Below are 16,136 nucleotides of genomic sequence, written 5' to 3' on the forward strand. Positions count from 1 at the left end.
TTGACACTTTGGGTGGATGTTCATTTAGAAGACTTAAGAACATGTGTCAGCAAATATATAACGTGGATCTTAGTTTGGATCCTGCTTCAGAAAAACCAAATATTAAAAAAAAATTTATGAGACAATCAGGGAACTTTGAACACTGGATATTTGATCATATTAAGGAATTATTTGTTTTAGGTATGATAGTAGAATGACGGTTATGTTTATAAAAAGACCTTGTCCTTTAGAGATACATTCTGCAGCCTTTATGAAGAAGTTGTGCAACATCTGAGATTCCACCGGATGGCAGAGCAGAGTGGGGGAGTATGAAAGACACAAGACTGGCCGGATGAGGATCTTTGTGGCAACTGGGTGATAGGTACTCAGGGGTCATTATACTATTCTCTCCACTTTTACATAGCTTTAAACTTTTCCATTGTAAAAACTTATTAAAAAAAAAAAGTAGTAGAGCACAGCTGCCTGACACACACTCTCTAAAAGGCCTCCCCGCTCTGCCAGAAGCAGTGGTCTGGAGCTGGTGCTGTAGGAGTGAGAGGCTCCGCAGGAACACGAGAAACCAAGGATGGGCCCGAATCAGAGGCTGTAGGGTCAGGGTTGGTCATTTTCCTTAATGGTGTTATGCATGCCACGCTATGCTGTTTGCCACGCTAGAGTGAAACTCTGCCAGACGGTGCAGGGAGGACGGTGGGCTGGTGACGCAGCGATGCCCAGAGGAGGGGGGGGTGGGGGAGGTCAGAGAAGAAGCCTCAGGTCATGTGCCACGAAGGACGCTTTCGGGCAGGATAGGATTAGAAAGCCGACCAGCCTCAGCGCATCTGATTAAAAACTCCACGCCCAGCGTGTGGGGACCTGGTGAGCTGTCACCCATCAGCCAGGCCTGCAGCTGCAAAGACGCCTCCATGCCCTGGAAGCAGGAGGCAAGCGCCCCGGAAGCCTGGCACACACCCTGCTGGGTTTGGAGACCGTGGGTGGGGTTCGTGGTGAGAGGGAGATTTTCATGAGCTGGTTCTCCGCGGCCTCTCCGTGTCTCCAGGTCAGTGTGGGCAGTGCAGGGTGCTCCCAGGGCCAGAAGCAGCTGCACGGGTGGGTGGGGCAGTCTGCTCCGACCTCTGCCAGGCCCCCTGGCCAGACAGAAAAGCCCTCCTGATGGTTCAGTAGCAGCCCAGCCCCACGAGGGCACACCCTACTGATCCATCCCCACTGGGGACGGGGAGGATGTGCCTCGCGGGCCCCAGGGCATGAGAGACTTACCACCCGAAGGACAAAACGAGGAGAAAACTTTGTGAATCGAACCCCTTCTGTGGTCCAAAATGAATTAACAACATCTAGACAGAGGACCAAAAATGGGGTTCTTCTCCTAGATGAAAACTTAGCAGTTTAAGAAGTAATTGTGAACCAGAAAATACACTCCCACAGACACACACATGCGTGCACAGGTGCACATTAAAAACCCCTATCACACAGAGAAAAATATCATATGATATCGCTTATATGTGGAATCTTAAAAAAAAAAAGTGGTACTGGGCTTCTTAGGTGGCGCAGTGGTTAAGAATCCGCCTGCCAGTGCAGGGGACCCGGGTTCCATCCCTGCTCCAGGAAGATCCCACATGCCGTGGAGCAACTAAGCCTGTGCACCACAACTATTGAGCCTGCGCTTTAGAGCCCGTGAGCCACAAGTATTGAGCCCATGTGCTGCAACTACTGAAGCCCACACGCCTAGAGCCCGTGCTGCGCAACAGGAGAAGCCACGGCAATGAGGAGCCCGCGCACCACAATGAAGAGTAGCCCCCAGTCACCACAACTAAAAGAAAGCCCGTGCACAGCAAAAAAAAAGTGGTACAAATGAACTTATTTACAAAAGAGAAATAGTCACAGATGCAGAAAACAAACTTATGGTTACCAAGGGGGAAAGGGAGTTGGGGAGGGATAAAGTGGAAGATTGGGACTAACATATACACACTACTATATATAAAATAGATAAATAATAAGGACACACTGAATTGCACAAGGGAACTCTACTTAATACTCTGTAATGACCTATATGGGAAAAGAATCTAAAAAAGAGTGGCGATATGTATATGTATAACTGATTCACTTTGCTCTACACCTGAAACTAACACAACATTATAAATCAACTATCCTTCAATAAAAAATTTTTAAAACATTTTTTAATTAGAAAAACAAAACAAAACCCTGTCTCTCTCTCTCTCAAACACACACACACACACACACACACACCATTAAGAGAATCCTGGGACAGGCCAACTCTTTTCATTGTCAGGATCAGTGTGTCTCCAGGTGACATCCTCTGAAACCCTCTCCTCCCACTTCCCCACCCACATTCCTGAGTTCAGCGCCACTCAGTGCCTGGAACAGGGTGATCTGAGGAGGAAAAAGAACCAGGCTGCAGTTGTGAGAAGCAGAAGTCCATCCTGGGAAGGCTCAGGAAAGAGGTGCCTCTGTGCCCTCCCAGGTCAGGGGATTAGAGAGGAGGGGAGGACACATCTGCCTCCACAACTACCAGGTAGCTCTTCTTACGTAACAGGCACCACAAGCCACCAGAGGGGGACAGTTTCCATATAAGTCAGCGAATGGCGAGTAAACATGTTCACATTGCTGGCTCCTCCCCTCTCTTCCTGAAACTGCACGAGCCTCTTCAAACAACAGCCTTCCGGAATCCTGTCGGTTTCCTCATTTCCCCCCCGAGACAGTATGGGTAAGCATTCATTTGTGTCCCAGTTATAACCACCCGGAGTCATTCGCAGGTCAGCTCTTGCCTCCTGAGTGTGTTGATGAGAACACACTGAAAAAAAATTGCTTAAGAATAGCAAGGCAGCCTGTGAGACAGCACCACAGCGCTGAGCTCATTCATGTAACTTAGGATTCATGAGCCAAGGATGACAAAAGCACCCCGACTGCCTTCCTTTATTTCATAACTCAGTGTTTCCCAATCTTCATCATGCAGTTTGGGAAAGAGTTGCCAAAGACCCATAGTTACTTCTTCTGGCAACGCGGGGGAAGGGGTGGGGTGGGTGAGTCACGTGCTGCTTTAGCGGCCTAGGCTTTCCCCGGGTGGTGATGCAGCAATCCCCTCTCCCAGCTGAAGGCGTGACTTATTTATTTAAATGAAAATCTGAAATCAGCCTACAAGCCACCAGATCAAGGACAAGCGAGATCTTGTCATCTCAGTTCCACGGATCCAGCACAGCACGTCGGTGCGCTGCGTTCGGGGGAGGACGGCTGGGCTTGGCGGCTGCGGGCCCTGCGCGGGGCGAGTGCTCAGAGAAGGATGGCCGGCTGGCATGAGCCAAAAATTTTCTCAGCGCTTGGGTCTCAGTGGAGAGCTGGGAAGTGAGTGCCAAACACGTTCCAGAAACCCTCTCCGTTTCCCGCGTGAGCCCTGAGCACAGAGGGCACCTTGACAGTTGTCCTCGTTGTCAGCCTGGGACAGGTTGGCCACGCTGGCACCTTCGCCCTGTTGTTTGAAACCAGAGTTCACACGTGCCTCCTTCCTGCCTCCTCTTATGGGAGACCCGTTGGCCGGTCTCTTACAGGAGACCTGCTGTGTGTGGTGCCTTCCTTCTAGAAGCACACTTACCACAGCTGTGGTTTTCCCTCCTTGTGTGATGATTCGACTGAGGCCCACACTGAGCTGTAAGCTCCATCAGGGTCAGGACAAGATTTCCTCTTCCCCAGCGTTGTATTTGCCATTGCCTAGTACGCAGCATGGCACTTGGTAAATGCTGAATAAATGTTTGTTGAAATTAATATTTATTCATGAAATGAATAAAATGTGGTGCTTCTGGTATTCTCAGTGGCTTTCCTTGTTTAACCACTCAATTGACCGGAAGTGTTAGCTCTGACCAACCCCGTCTTCACTTGCAGACTTACGTACACTAAGAACAATGAACAACCTGCCATTTCAAAACCGAAGTCTCACCTCACTTCCCAATTCCCCTCATCAGAATTTTTGAAGTAATCATTAGTTTTAAATTCCTAGGTATTTATTTAGACCTACCATATTGGTATGATCTTCCTATGTGCTCTAATATACTTCTCCCATCAACTCTCTAGTAGGACTTTTTCTTCTTTTTTTTTGGTCTCAATTTATAGATAAGGAAAATGAGAAACAGGAATCTCAACTTTTCCACGATCATACAGTTAAGTGACAGCAACTTAGTGTCACTAATGCCGCTCCTATCAGGGGTTTTCCATTCACAGAGTTGGTTCAAAGGCAGCAAAAATGCTGTTCTTTCTCCTATTTATAGCCTGACTGTGGAGAAGGGCCGTCCATGTGGGAAAGTACAAATTTGGGACATAATCCATGACTACACTTGGCATGTTTTAAAGAATAGTTAATTCGCTATCATAAAAAAACAAAAACATTTTTTTACCTCCTTTGTAATCAGAGCTGAATCATAGTTCCAGTAATTCCTGTCGTTCACAGCCCCGTACGGCCCACTGGGATAAATGGGGTGTACGTGTACACTCTCTGGGCCTCTTCTGACAATTTCCAGATCCGTTACTAACATGTTGCTTCACTGAGGCCCAACCTGCTTTCAACTACTTGTGGAGCCCTCCACCACCTCTGCTTGGCTTACCTAAGTGTGATCCCATAGGAGACTTTAAACCAGAACAATTAATCAGCTCCCTGAGGTCAGGAAAAACACATCCCAAAACGTAGCCAGCTCAGGAGAGGGCAGTCCACCCAGGCTGTGCCCTGCCACTTCATCGGAGACGGCCGAATGCGGTGCAGAGAGAGGAAGGCGGAATGAGCAGAAACGCTTGAGCTCTGGAAAGAAAACAGAACCCCTCTCCCACACCTGCCTGAGGCACATCAGCTAATCTACACGAAAGCATTTTCTAAACTGCAGCAGCAAATATTTATCACATTTGCCATTAATTTGAAGGACATCAGAAACAACAGAGATTTAAGATAGGGATTTGGGAGCCACCTGACAGTTGGAATTGTTCCCATTCATTGTTGGCAGTGAGCGGTGCTGTTGACATTGGTATCTAGCTACGTGCATTATTTCTAACGGCTGCCTGAGACAGCAGAAGAGGTCGCGCTGTCAAAGATGGTGGCCTGGGAAATCCTCTGGTGGTCCGATGGTTGGGACTCCACACTTCCACTGCGGGGGGGCCCAGGTTCAATCTCTGGTTGGGGAACCAGGATCCCACAAGCCGCTCCACCAAAAGGAAAAAAGAAAAAAAAAAAAGATGGTGGCCTGGGGGATCAGACCGAATTCCCAAGAAAACCACTGGATCTCTCATCTATAGTCCAGGTGCTTGCTAGGCAATGCCTGGCAAAACTAAATCCCCCAGGGACCGGTTGTTGAAGAAATGAAAGAATAAATGACTTAACCTCTGGGCAAGTTGCCCCAACTGCAAAACCAGGATAACGCCACTCGCCCAGCGGCAGAGTGCCTGGCTGTGTGAACGGTCAACAAGTGTCTGTCCCTTCTCCCTCCGTCCTCTTTATGGGTCTTTCCTCCTCCTGTGAGACTGAAACCTTCCATGTGTAAGCAAGAGACCAACACGTGATATTCCGGGCTCCCCACACAGTGTCAGAACAGCACTGCACGTCCAGAGCCCTGCCCCTGCCTGTTCCTCTTGGTTGGGTTCCCAAAGTTCCCCAGGTGCCTGACACGACTAAAGGCCCTGCTTCAGGTTCCTATAGGAATTTCTGGTATGAGTCACCCTGAGTCGCCCTTAGTCATCCCCCTAGCCTGAGGCACAAACCCTTCCTTCTCCACAAAAGGACCCCTCCCCAGTTTGTAAACATAAACACGAGTCCTGGTGACCCCATGGCTGCGTCTCCCAGAGCTCAGTCCAGGCTCACCGTTCCGTTCACGATGTAGAATAATGAGGACTAGGCAACAGGCACTCAGTGAACGTTTGCAGCTCATTTCTCCAACGTTCCGACGTCCTAACAACTTTTCTCCTAGCAGGGCAAAAGCTGAAGAGAAATGGGCACCTGGGGAAATGGTTCACAGGAAGATTCTGGCCCAAGAAAGAGCATGGGTTCAGTCCTCTTGACACGGGTCGGAAGGCAGCGTCACAAAGGGGTGGGGAGCTGGCATCGGAGAGGAAGGCTGGCTCACGACCCCGGGCTTCGGAAGGGAATGGGCTGGCTGCCAGGGCCTAAGTCAGAAAGCAGTGCTTTTTAAAGGTGGGGGTGAGCCGGGAGGCTCCCTGGCCCGCAAGTGGAGAATGGAAGGAGAAAGAGAAGCACGAGGGCAACAAGCGACCTGGGACTCAGAGTTTGGAAAATCACTGTCTCTAAGATCGCTCTTGGCCACTAAGCTAGAAAGCCCATTTCTGCCAGGGTGAGGCCTGCTATCCTGAGACACGTCCCCCCTGGTGTGGTCACACAATGGACACTTAGCTAACACTCATGGCTAACTCACGTCATGGGACACAGGATTATGTGGAGGGGGTTGTAGAAATACCCAAACGTATTTAACAGACCAAGCCAGACAGTCTGAAAATAATTATCCAGATTGAGTCACAAAGCACTGGAGAAAAACAAAGACAGGGAAGGTACCCCGCCGCCCCCCCCAACCAGGGCAGTTGTATGGGGAAGTCTGCCCCAAGCCGGATGCATGGAGAAAGTCAGAAGGCTGGCAGACGCTGGTGGCAAAGAGGATTAGGGCCAAGTGGGTCACGAAAGAAGGCTTAAAAGACAGGTGAGGATTCTATTTTAAACCAAAGAAATCAACACCAACATTTAAGAAAATGGCATCCAAGATGCAGAGAAATCATTCAGGTACGCAGACTGGGGGGCTCAAATAATAAATGTGTGACTACGTGTTTAGAAGTAATTAAGCTACCGAACAGGCTGTCTCAAACTGAGAGGTGTATTTTGTCTCTCAAGAAACATCGGCAGAAGACAGGATTTACCGTGCTGTTAAAGTGAAGGAAAAATACATATCGTGAAAGTGAGGGTAGGAGGTAGGGAGTGAGGTGATTCCCCACTGTCCGGTGCGTGTCTGCAGGGCACATGGGCTCCTGGGAGACCCGTGTGATTGTCCTCTGCCCGCACTCTGACCCTCCAAAACAGCAAAGCCACATCCACTCCAGTCCTGTCCGCACCAATTCACTACTCTTCACATTCAACACGTTAATGTGAAGCTCCCTCTCCAACCTGAAATAGGACCTCTGTGAGCTTTACACGTATTACGTCTAAAGGTTTCCCTCATTCCCATCAACCTGGTTCTGAATGTCCTTTAAGTAAGGTAGACAAATGGCAGAGACACCGAATCCTAAATACCACCTCTTTCAGTGCCTGTTTTTGGTAGGAAGGGAAGGAGTCAATTTCAGAATTCTGGGTTTTGCCAGATAAATGTCATAGAAATTCCAGAACTTTGCTTCAGGGACTCAAACGTTTGAACCCCAGGAGTCATTTTCCTCTGGTGGTACCTCCCCAAATTCATATCCATGCTGCTATTTCATGCAGTGGAACTATAAAGATCTGCATTTTTAGAAGCCAGTGATCCAGAAGTGTGGATTAAAGGGTCTTTTTCAATTTCTCACTGTTTTAAACATGTGATTTGGCCAGGAGAGGAAGAGGCATTCAAATAAATTTCTCCGTAATTTAAGATTTGGTGAAAGGAGAGACAGGTAAGAAACTGAAACCCAAAGACACATGATTTAGCATAACCATCTCTCAAAAATATACACATATGCAAATAAACATGCATTTATTTGTGTGTATGATGGTGGAATGAACTGACCAAGATGACCCATTCCTTCCACTATAAAACTGATAAAATAGAACTAATTTCTGTTTTAACACAGGGCCAAGCCTAAAAAAAAACAAGAAATGCTCAGGTGCTATAAGGGAACAAAGAAGTTGAAGTCTGAAGGAGAAGCCTCAGAGTGACAGGAAACACGGCTTTAAGTCGGTGCAAGGGAGAGGCCCCCCTGGGGCTGGGGGACCGCGTGCAGAAGACACCTGCGAAAGCCAGAGAACACCCTGCACAAGTGTCCTAGTGGATCTTTACTACCACAAGATGCGAAAACAACAACAAACGTCCAAACCACTGTACCACCTCATCACCGGTGACATAGCACAGGAAATCTCCAAATTACTCTGCAGCAAAACCCTGTGATGGGGACCACTCAGGAAATAAAGAACCCTTGCTGAAGATAAGTTCATAATCCTAAAAACCCCAAGAGGAAGCAAACCACCATTAATTTTTCCTCAGCTGAGGGAAAAAAATGAGCATCCCCAAGAACTCAAGAACATGGATTAGAGATTATAAAATAGGTATAATTAAAATGACCTTTTTAAAGGAAGAGGGGAACTATACTAAAAAAAAAAAAAAAAGTTGAAAAAAGAACAGGCAAATACCAAAAACAATCAATCCTAATTTCAGAAATGAAAAGTATAGCTAAAGAAACTAGAAACTACGAGTGGGATTAACAGATTAGACAGGATTGAGAACATAATTAGTGAGATAAATACTAAGTTACCCAGAATACAACACAAAGAAACCCAAAACATATGAAGGAGGATGGGTTCAATGTTAATCCCAGAAGAGAAGAACAGTGAACAGAGATGAGATAATACTCAACAAAATATGAACATCCAGAATTTTCTTAGTGAAAAAACGTGAGGTGAGAGCTGACCAAGAGGAAGACAAATCTGTATCTAGACATAGCGGTGAAACTAGACCACTGAAGACAAAATCAAGGGGGACATTTCATGCGTGTTGTGAAACAGTTCATTAACGCAGAAATGCAGCCCTACTAATGGGGAGATGCCTTCACTACACAGAGGCAGCCTCCAGCCTCTGCCTCCCTGACCCTCTGCGGGAACAGCTGCAGGTGCAGCTCACGTTCAGAAAACCATTTAGTATAAAGTCTGTCTGCTTAAATAGACTCAACAGTCTCCTGCCACACGTTCAGAGGCACCCAACTATGTATTAACTGAGTCCTGGATCTTTACTCTAAATTTCACCAGAGTATATAATATTCCTCTGTATTAAAACTGTCAAAATTTCTTAACGCCTAACTAAAGTGATTTCTCTCACCTAATTGATGCAGCAATAAAGTACCTAGAATGAATTTTGATGACAAGACCCCCATCTTGTGGCAACACTTTTCACAACCAAGTTGGGCCATACATGGCACTACCATTCTCATTCTGAAGATAAATCTGTGTGGGGAAGTCATCATTTTATCTGTTTCACCAGACAGAATTCCTAACCCAGCATTTATCTTGTGTCTGCAACGGTACCAGAACATGCAGTAAATCTGCACAACACAGAAATTCTGGGACGTCGTGAGTTATTTTCAAGTGTAAGCTGCTGGTCTTTGCGCAGCTTACTACAGGAATATTTTAAGAGACAAGCAAACACTGACTCTAGATTAGCTTCTGAATTGTTATCATCGCTTCATTCTAGGGATGGTTTGGATATTCTACTTCCTACAAGATGAACTAACTCACTTAGCTAGAGCAATCACAAGAGAAAAATTCCCCAAACACATAACAAATGACACCCCAGTTAGCACCACACATAACTACCCGCAGAGCACACACCGTCCTGCATTTTCTCTGGCTCACACTACACTCCGTTTACTCAGAATCTCGTCTGCATTTTAAAAGACAATGCAACTAGATTCTAGAAATATTATCTCCATTTCTTCCTTGAAAAGGCGTGTCTCCCCCATTTTCTCCCACTGCCCCTATGTTCCCAAATGGCTTTCTTAAAAGCGATTTTGAATGGTCTTATTGTTAATAAGCTAAAAGTAAAGCACTTGAGGTGAGCATGATGTCTGGCTCCAAAATGTTACCTATTATTATTGCTTTTATTAGTGCTATTATGGACAGAGTACTGAAAATGGAGGCGACCCCAAAGTAGTTTGTGTGTTTTATCTTCCCCATTGTCAGAGTCTTGAAGAAAAATCTAGTTTCAAACAAGAAGCCAAATTATTTTTATCAAAAGTAAAATTGAAATAGTACCTTTCTCCCCTCCAAATGTTCTTAAAGTTAAAAAAGACAGCAGATTCATATTAAAACAGCTTTTTATTCGTTAATGTCACATTAGAAATTTAAGCAAGTTACGCTATCTTAAAAAACACAACTAATGCGTTTTAGGAGAAACCCTTCCCTCCCCCCTTATCCCCTCCCCCCATTCCCCTTGTGAGTTAAGAATCTAAGAGAAGAAGTAACCATAAAACAAAGTTTTGTGGAATCCTTCATCCAGAGTGCTTACATGATGATTAGGTTAATATTGCCTTCTTACAAAATTTCTCTTTTCTATTTAAAAAAAATTTTTGTAGCCTTGATTTATTACAAAAAAATTCAGTACAAAAGTTTGATATATTGAAAAAATGCTTTTCCCCTCCCTCACAGCACCGTTATACATAGCAGAGAATAATCAAGAGCAGATTGCTCATCTAGACGGAGCAATCTTCAAATGAAACCCAGACACACAGTGGTTTATTTACCCTCCCCTCCTCATAAGAACTTAAAAAAAAAAACCACACATACAAAAAAATGTCAAAAAATTTGAGGGACCCCTTCCAAACAGTACAGTTAAGTTCAGTGTCAATAATTCACATCTTGCAACAAAGTGTATGGGTATGATTTCTTTTACAAAACTTTCAGTGTCAAAAAAGGAAATTAAGGCCATCAGATTCGCAGCTTAAAAATTCACATAAAGGAAATATAAAAATATTCTGTGCTTCTGAGAAGGCTCTGCACTGCATGTAGGTAAGGATTACCATACTTCTTTATTCTGAGGAAGACCGTTGACTTGAGAAGTTTACATAATTGCACAGCTTCTATTGGAACCTCTTGGGGCTCCCTAATGAGGAAAACAGAAAGAAAAATTACTGCTAAGAAAATGGATTACAGTGTTTTAAAATAAGGCAGAGATACTACAAATTCATTATTACCTAACTTCAAATGGACCTTTATTACTTCTCACTTATCCTTTTTCTAAAAAATATTTATGTATTTATTTGGCTGTGTCGGGTCTTAGTTCTGGCATGTGAACTCTTGCTTGCGGCATGCGTGTGGGATCTAGTTCCCGGACCAGGGATTGAACCCAGGCCCCCTGCACTGGGAGCACAGAGTCTTAACCACTGCTCCACCAGGGAAGTCCCCTCACTTACCCTTTTTAATCCTCTCTTATGGACTTTTTCCCTAGAATATTCTAACAAATTTCAAAACAGTGATTCTCAACTCTCGCTGCACATTCAGATCCTGAGGAGCTTAAAAAAAAATTCTGATCTAGGTCCACAGATGAATTAATTGAGTATTTCTCATTTAACTGGGGAAGAATATCTATTTATATGTAATTTTAAAGCTCCCTAAGAAATTCTAATATGCAGCTGAAGTTGAAAACTGCTGTTCAATAACATCCTTTTATAACTTAGGAAACAGCGTATCAGTGGGTGGCATTCTGAACAACTACATCAGGGAATACACGGCTGGCTGGATCCTCAGGTTTCATACCCCGAAGCATCTGCATTGGGTTCATCCTCAAATGTGAAGTCAAAATGGCTCCTTCTATCCACTTCTTTATCGCTAATTCCTTAAAATCTCACAACATGACTGTGAAACACCACTTGACTAAACTGAAATTGGTTTCTTGAAGGTCAACCAAAAAAACTTCTAATCAGCTCGAAAGGCCACTGGATTCATTCTCTAATGTGAAATCAAAATAGCTGATCCGTCCCTCCATCTTCCCTCTTTTGAACCTGGATACCATTATTTCTTCTGATCACAAAGCTAAAAACCCTGCACATCTTTGATTTTTTTTCTTACTACCCTCAAGCTCAGTCACTATGCCGTAATGAATCTCCATTTGTATAGTCCCCCAGTATGTCTGCAATCTCCCTTCTAGAGTAATTCCTCTGATGGTGTCTCAACTTCTCCTTTGTTCCAAAGTGTGCAGAAGCTACTTCCCTAGGCATTCCAGACTAGGTCAATTTAACAGCAACCTCCCCACTTCATTTCTCTCTCAAGCACATCCTACAACACAACTGGATGGACAGATGTACTTGGTGCTCAAGTCCTGACATACACCCTGTGATGCTCCTGACCGATGCGTCACCACTCCTCCCAGTAATCAGGTGGAGACTGTTTACCGCCCCTGGAATGGGAGCTGGTCTATGACTTACTTTGATTAAGATATCTAGTGCTTTCTGTTTTCACGCTCTTGGAAGCAAGCTGTCATGTTGTAAATAAGGCTGGGCTAAACCACCAAATGATGAGAATCTACATGGAAACAGACATGGAGAACACTCCAGCCCCAGCCAAGCTTCCAGCTGAATGCAACTGCAATGACTGTCTTCACTCTCCATTGTGTGGAACAAAAGAACGGCCCAGTGGAGCCCAATCAAACCACAGAGTCACAGGAATTAAGAAATCATTGTTTTAAGCCACTGAGTTTAACAGTGGTCTCTTAATGTAGCAACAGATAATTCAAATACCCACAGGACAGCACTGACTGCCTTCTAATACTCAATTAATTGCCCATTCTTCAAAATACTGGATGAACGAGCCTATTTCCAGAGATCTTCTCAACTATTCTGGTGGCCTAAAGAGCCTTCTCCAGCATCTGACCTGCTACAACTCATGCTCCGAACCACTAGTCTGGCATGTTGAGGTATCTCTTATATTGCTACTTTACTTCCAGTCATTATAATGCTTCCCAGAAGAGTAGGAAATGCATCTTGTGGCTGTTTCTTGTTAAAGCTAAGTATAAGATACCTGTTCTTACATATTCCTCCAAAATGTACCCATGCCAAGAATTCATTCTACTATAACCCACCTCAAGTGGTTCTCAACTCTGAAGGCTGAACACATAAGAGAATGTTTATTTGGAGTAGGACTGGGGCTACTTAAACAAAATGAACAGATTTATAAATCTGGAGACATGGTGACGAAGTCTTATAAGGATAAGGGTAGGAATTTTGATTAATGATAGGATTTGAACAGCTTGAGAATATAAACTGAAGGTTCATTACTTATTAATAATTCTAATTTAATTAAAGTCAAATTTGGAGTTTCTTTATTTCAAGGGCTCTCAAAAGTCCAAGCATCAGCTAAAATCTATCATGCAATTAAATGACTAAAAACAAGACAGCAAGAATTTTGCTTCACACAGAAGTTGAATGTTACTGTTTTTTTAAGTTTATATGTAGATATCTGCTCCAATTTAGTCATCTAAACTCAAAGAACTCTTCAATAAATAACTCCTTAGTATGCATTCCAATCCACATATATTTATTTATGTGGCATACATGTCCTACCATATTACATACATTATAAAACAAAAGACAAAATTGAAATTAGACATAATGAGAAATAATTTTAAAAAAAGAACTGCTATCGTTTTCTTCCTGTACCTTTCAAATGTACTATATCATGAAGAGCCCCTCAGGAAAAACAAACCCCACTTGGTAGATCACTGACTTAGTCCATCAAGTAATAGGGGAAAAAACCAAGCTGCACTATTGGTTTTGGTTTTCATGTAATTCTGTTAACAAAAGTTAAAAGAAATATATTAAAGTAATACCTGCTGGTGGAAAAGTTCTTCCTCGACAGCCACTTCAGCTGCTTCTTCCTCCTCCTCTTCCTCTTCAGGTATGGTTGTTTTGAAGACCGTACTTCTTTGAGCTACCTCCTACACACAAGAGTTTGATTTAAGTTAAAACACTATACTTAAAAAATCACAAAGATCGTGGGAGGATGACATCTTTGCGTAAATTTAAGAAACAGCACTCCTACATCAGGGACTTTTTTTTTTTTTAAAGTGGCTCATCAGTAGCTTCAGCTACTGAACAGGAATTTTTACATAATTAATAGCAGTTCTTAGATCTTCAATATTCCCTGCAGGTGAGCTACTGGTATCCAATTTGAAATACCTGCTGAGAAGCTTCTACTGCTTTTTATCCCATTCTGTTACTAAGAATTCTGTAAATGGTTTGGCACACTAAATTCTTTACAACACTCAACATGAATTAAGCTTAAAGATCTTGGCTCCTAGCAAAGAGAAGGTGCTAAATAAATGCTGAATAAAATGAAGTCAGAGGCCAACTGCTGTGCTCTCAGCGACTGTGGTGGCAAGAGCACCACCTGGTAAGTGAGATGAAAAGGACAAGCTTTCATTCCTTCAGCAACTAGTTCCTCTTGAATGAAACTGAATCAAGACACAGGAACGTTATTTACTAATAACATACTAGTGAAGTTCTAATGTACTCTGCACAAGAAACAGATCTCCTATCATTCACTGGAGGCATAACAGAAAGTATCCATTTCCATTTTCTACTGAAACACGCAAATACAGATGACTTTCCTGTAGAGAATGCTGACTTGCAGAAATGCAGCAGTTTCTGTTTAAGCACAAGGCTAACCTGATGATCTGGCATCAAGTAAATGCGTGTGTCCTAGAATGCTGCAGAGCATCTAATTTTACTCTCTACCACGTCCTAAGGTCACTCAAGAAAGATAACTCCAGACGAAGACATTAAAATCACGTCATTAAAAGAAAAAGCTTATCTGAAATTTAACACAGACCAGCTTAGTCTAAAATGGCAGAGGAAGAAAACCAAAGAAAAGTGTCAAAGAAATGAGAGTTCAATTTACAGTATGTCCACAGATATATTTTATAAATGAAGTAAGGTAGTACAGTAGTATTTTGTAGGGAATTTTGATTATTGTTGCATAGCCAAGGAAGATGGACCATTTTGAGTCTCAATTAGCCAGAAACTCCAATTCTGTGAGATCAATATGTGTTTATACACACAAATAGTCTTTTCACAAACATCAGCTTGCTTTAAACAAATTAGTACTAATAAAAAAGCATGTGAATCCTTAGAGCAATTACAACTCTTTGAACTAAGATATCCATTGGGGGATGGTGGCATTCAAAACAGAAAAAAGATTCTCAGAAAGTTTTCAGAGTACCTAGCTTCCCTCAACTCTCTTAAAATGAAGAAAGAAAAGTCAAATAAAATCTGTTACAGAATTCTCACACTTCAGCTTCTAGTAGCTGATGATAGTGTGCACCTCCCGTATGGAAACTCAGCTCTCAGAGCTCGTGATGAAACACCAGACTATGAGCCTCAAATAAGAGGCTTAGGAAACAGCAACTTGCTCAGCTTCATTAGTTATGAATTACTTCAGCATAACTGCCTTTAATGTAAACCTGTTGTTAAGCACTTTCCATTTGACAACATTTAAAAACCAATTAATCTAATTATGCAGAAAGCCTGTACGGAATATAAGTGAGCTAAATAAATGTCTACAAATTTAAATAGAAAAATAATAAAACAAATTTAGAACCGAAGTTGCTGGGAGGTTTAGGCCCAGAAAATAATTAGTCAAGGTGCTAAAAGATAAATTTGTTTACCAAAAAAATTCCTCTCAGCAAGACACTCAACCCTATTAAGTGCCCTGAAAGGCACACATAAATGGTCTCTCTAACAACGTGTCATGGGTCTGCCTGGGTTAAGCTCTGGGCACGTAAAGATACACGCATCTACCCAGCAACGCAGTGGGGCCAGCTAGCGCCAGCTCATGTGCTGCCTCTTCAACTCTGTGCTCAGTCACAACATGTGGGCAGCCTGAAATCACAACAGTGTGAGTATTTACACCACAGAAACAAGCAAATACTACAAATCAAGGCAGTTTTTGTTGATGAAGGAGCTGACTGTTAAACTAGGATATCTCTATATACATCCATCTGCAAATATAAAAATTTCAGTGATGCCTAAATTCTAGAAGGTAGACTACTTTATTTTTCATTTCCCTCATTAAAATTTTTTTTATTTTTCCATGGTGACATCTGCTGTTTTTCCATCGCTGGGGTCCGCCCGCCATCATTTCTCAGTAAGAGCCCCCACTTTTACCTGGGTACCTTCTCTCCCATGGAGATGTGGTATGTGGGTCAAGAGGAAGTCAAGTGTGGGACTTCCCTGGTGGAGCAGTGGTTAAGATTATGCACTCCCAATGCAGGGGGCCCAGGTTCGATCCCTGGTCAGGAAAATAGGTCCCACATGCATGCCACAACTAAGAGTTTGCACGCCACAACTAAGAGTTTGCATGCCACAACTAAGGAGCCCACGTGCTACAACTGAGGAACAGGCAAGCCACAACTAAGGAGCCTGCA

The 16,136-nt window shown here is 43.5% G+C and overlaps 1 protein-coding gene across 3 annotated transcripts in view; it reads right to left on the reverse strand.

Annotated features, from left to right (window-relative positions):
* Positions 1–10,020: 10,020 nt before the first annotated feature.
* The window catches only part of LMNB1 (lamin B1), a 50,304-nt gene continuing 44,188 nt past the window's right edge, over positions 10,021–16,136 (reverse strand). For all 3 annotated transcript variants that reach the window (XM_057736264.1, XM_057736273.1, XM_057736282.1), the window contains 2 exons: positions 13,542–13,649; positions 10,021–10,820 (listed from right to left, as the gene is read on the reverse strand). In XM_057736264.1, coding sequence (XP_057592247.1) covers positions 10,779–10,820; positions 13,542–13,649 — 150 coding nt within the window. In that variant the 3' untranslated portion in view covers positions 10,021–10,778. The remainder of the gene's footprint in view (positions 10,821–13,541; positions 13,650–16,136) is intronic.

Source organism: Hippopotamus amphibius, chromosome 1 (genome assembly GCF_030028045.1).
Source record: "Hippopotamus amphibius kiboko isolate mHipAmp2 chromosome 1, mHipAmp2.hap2, whole genome shotgun sequence".
Taxonomy (NCBI): Eukaryota; Metazoa; Chordata; class Mammalia; order Artiodactyla; family Hippopotamidae; genus Hippopotamus; species Hippopotamus amphibius.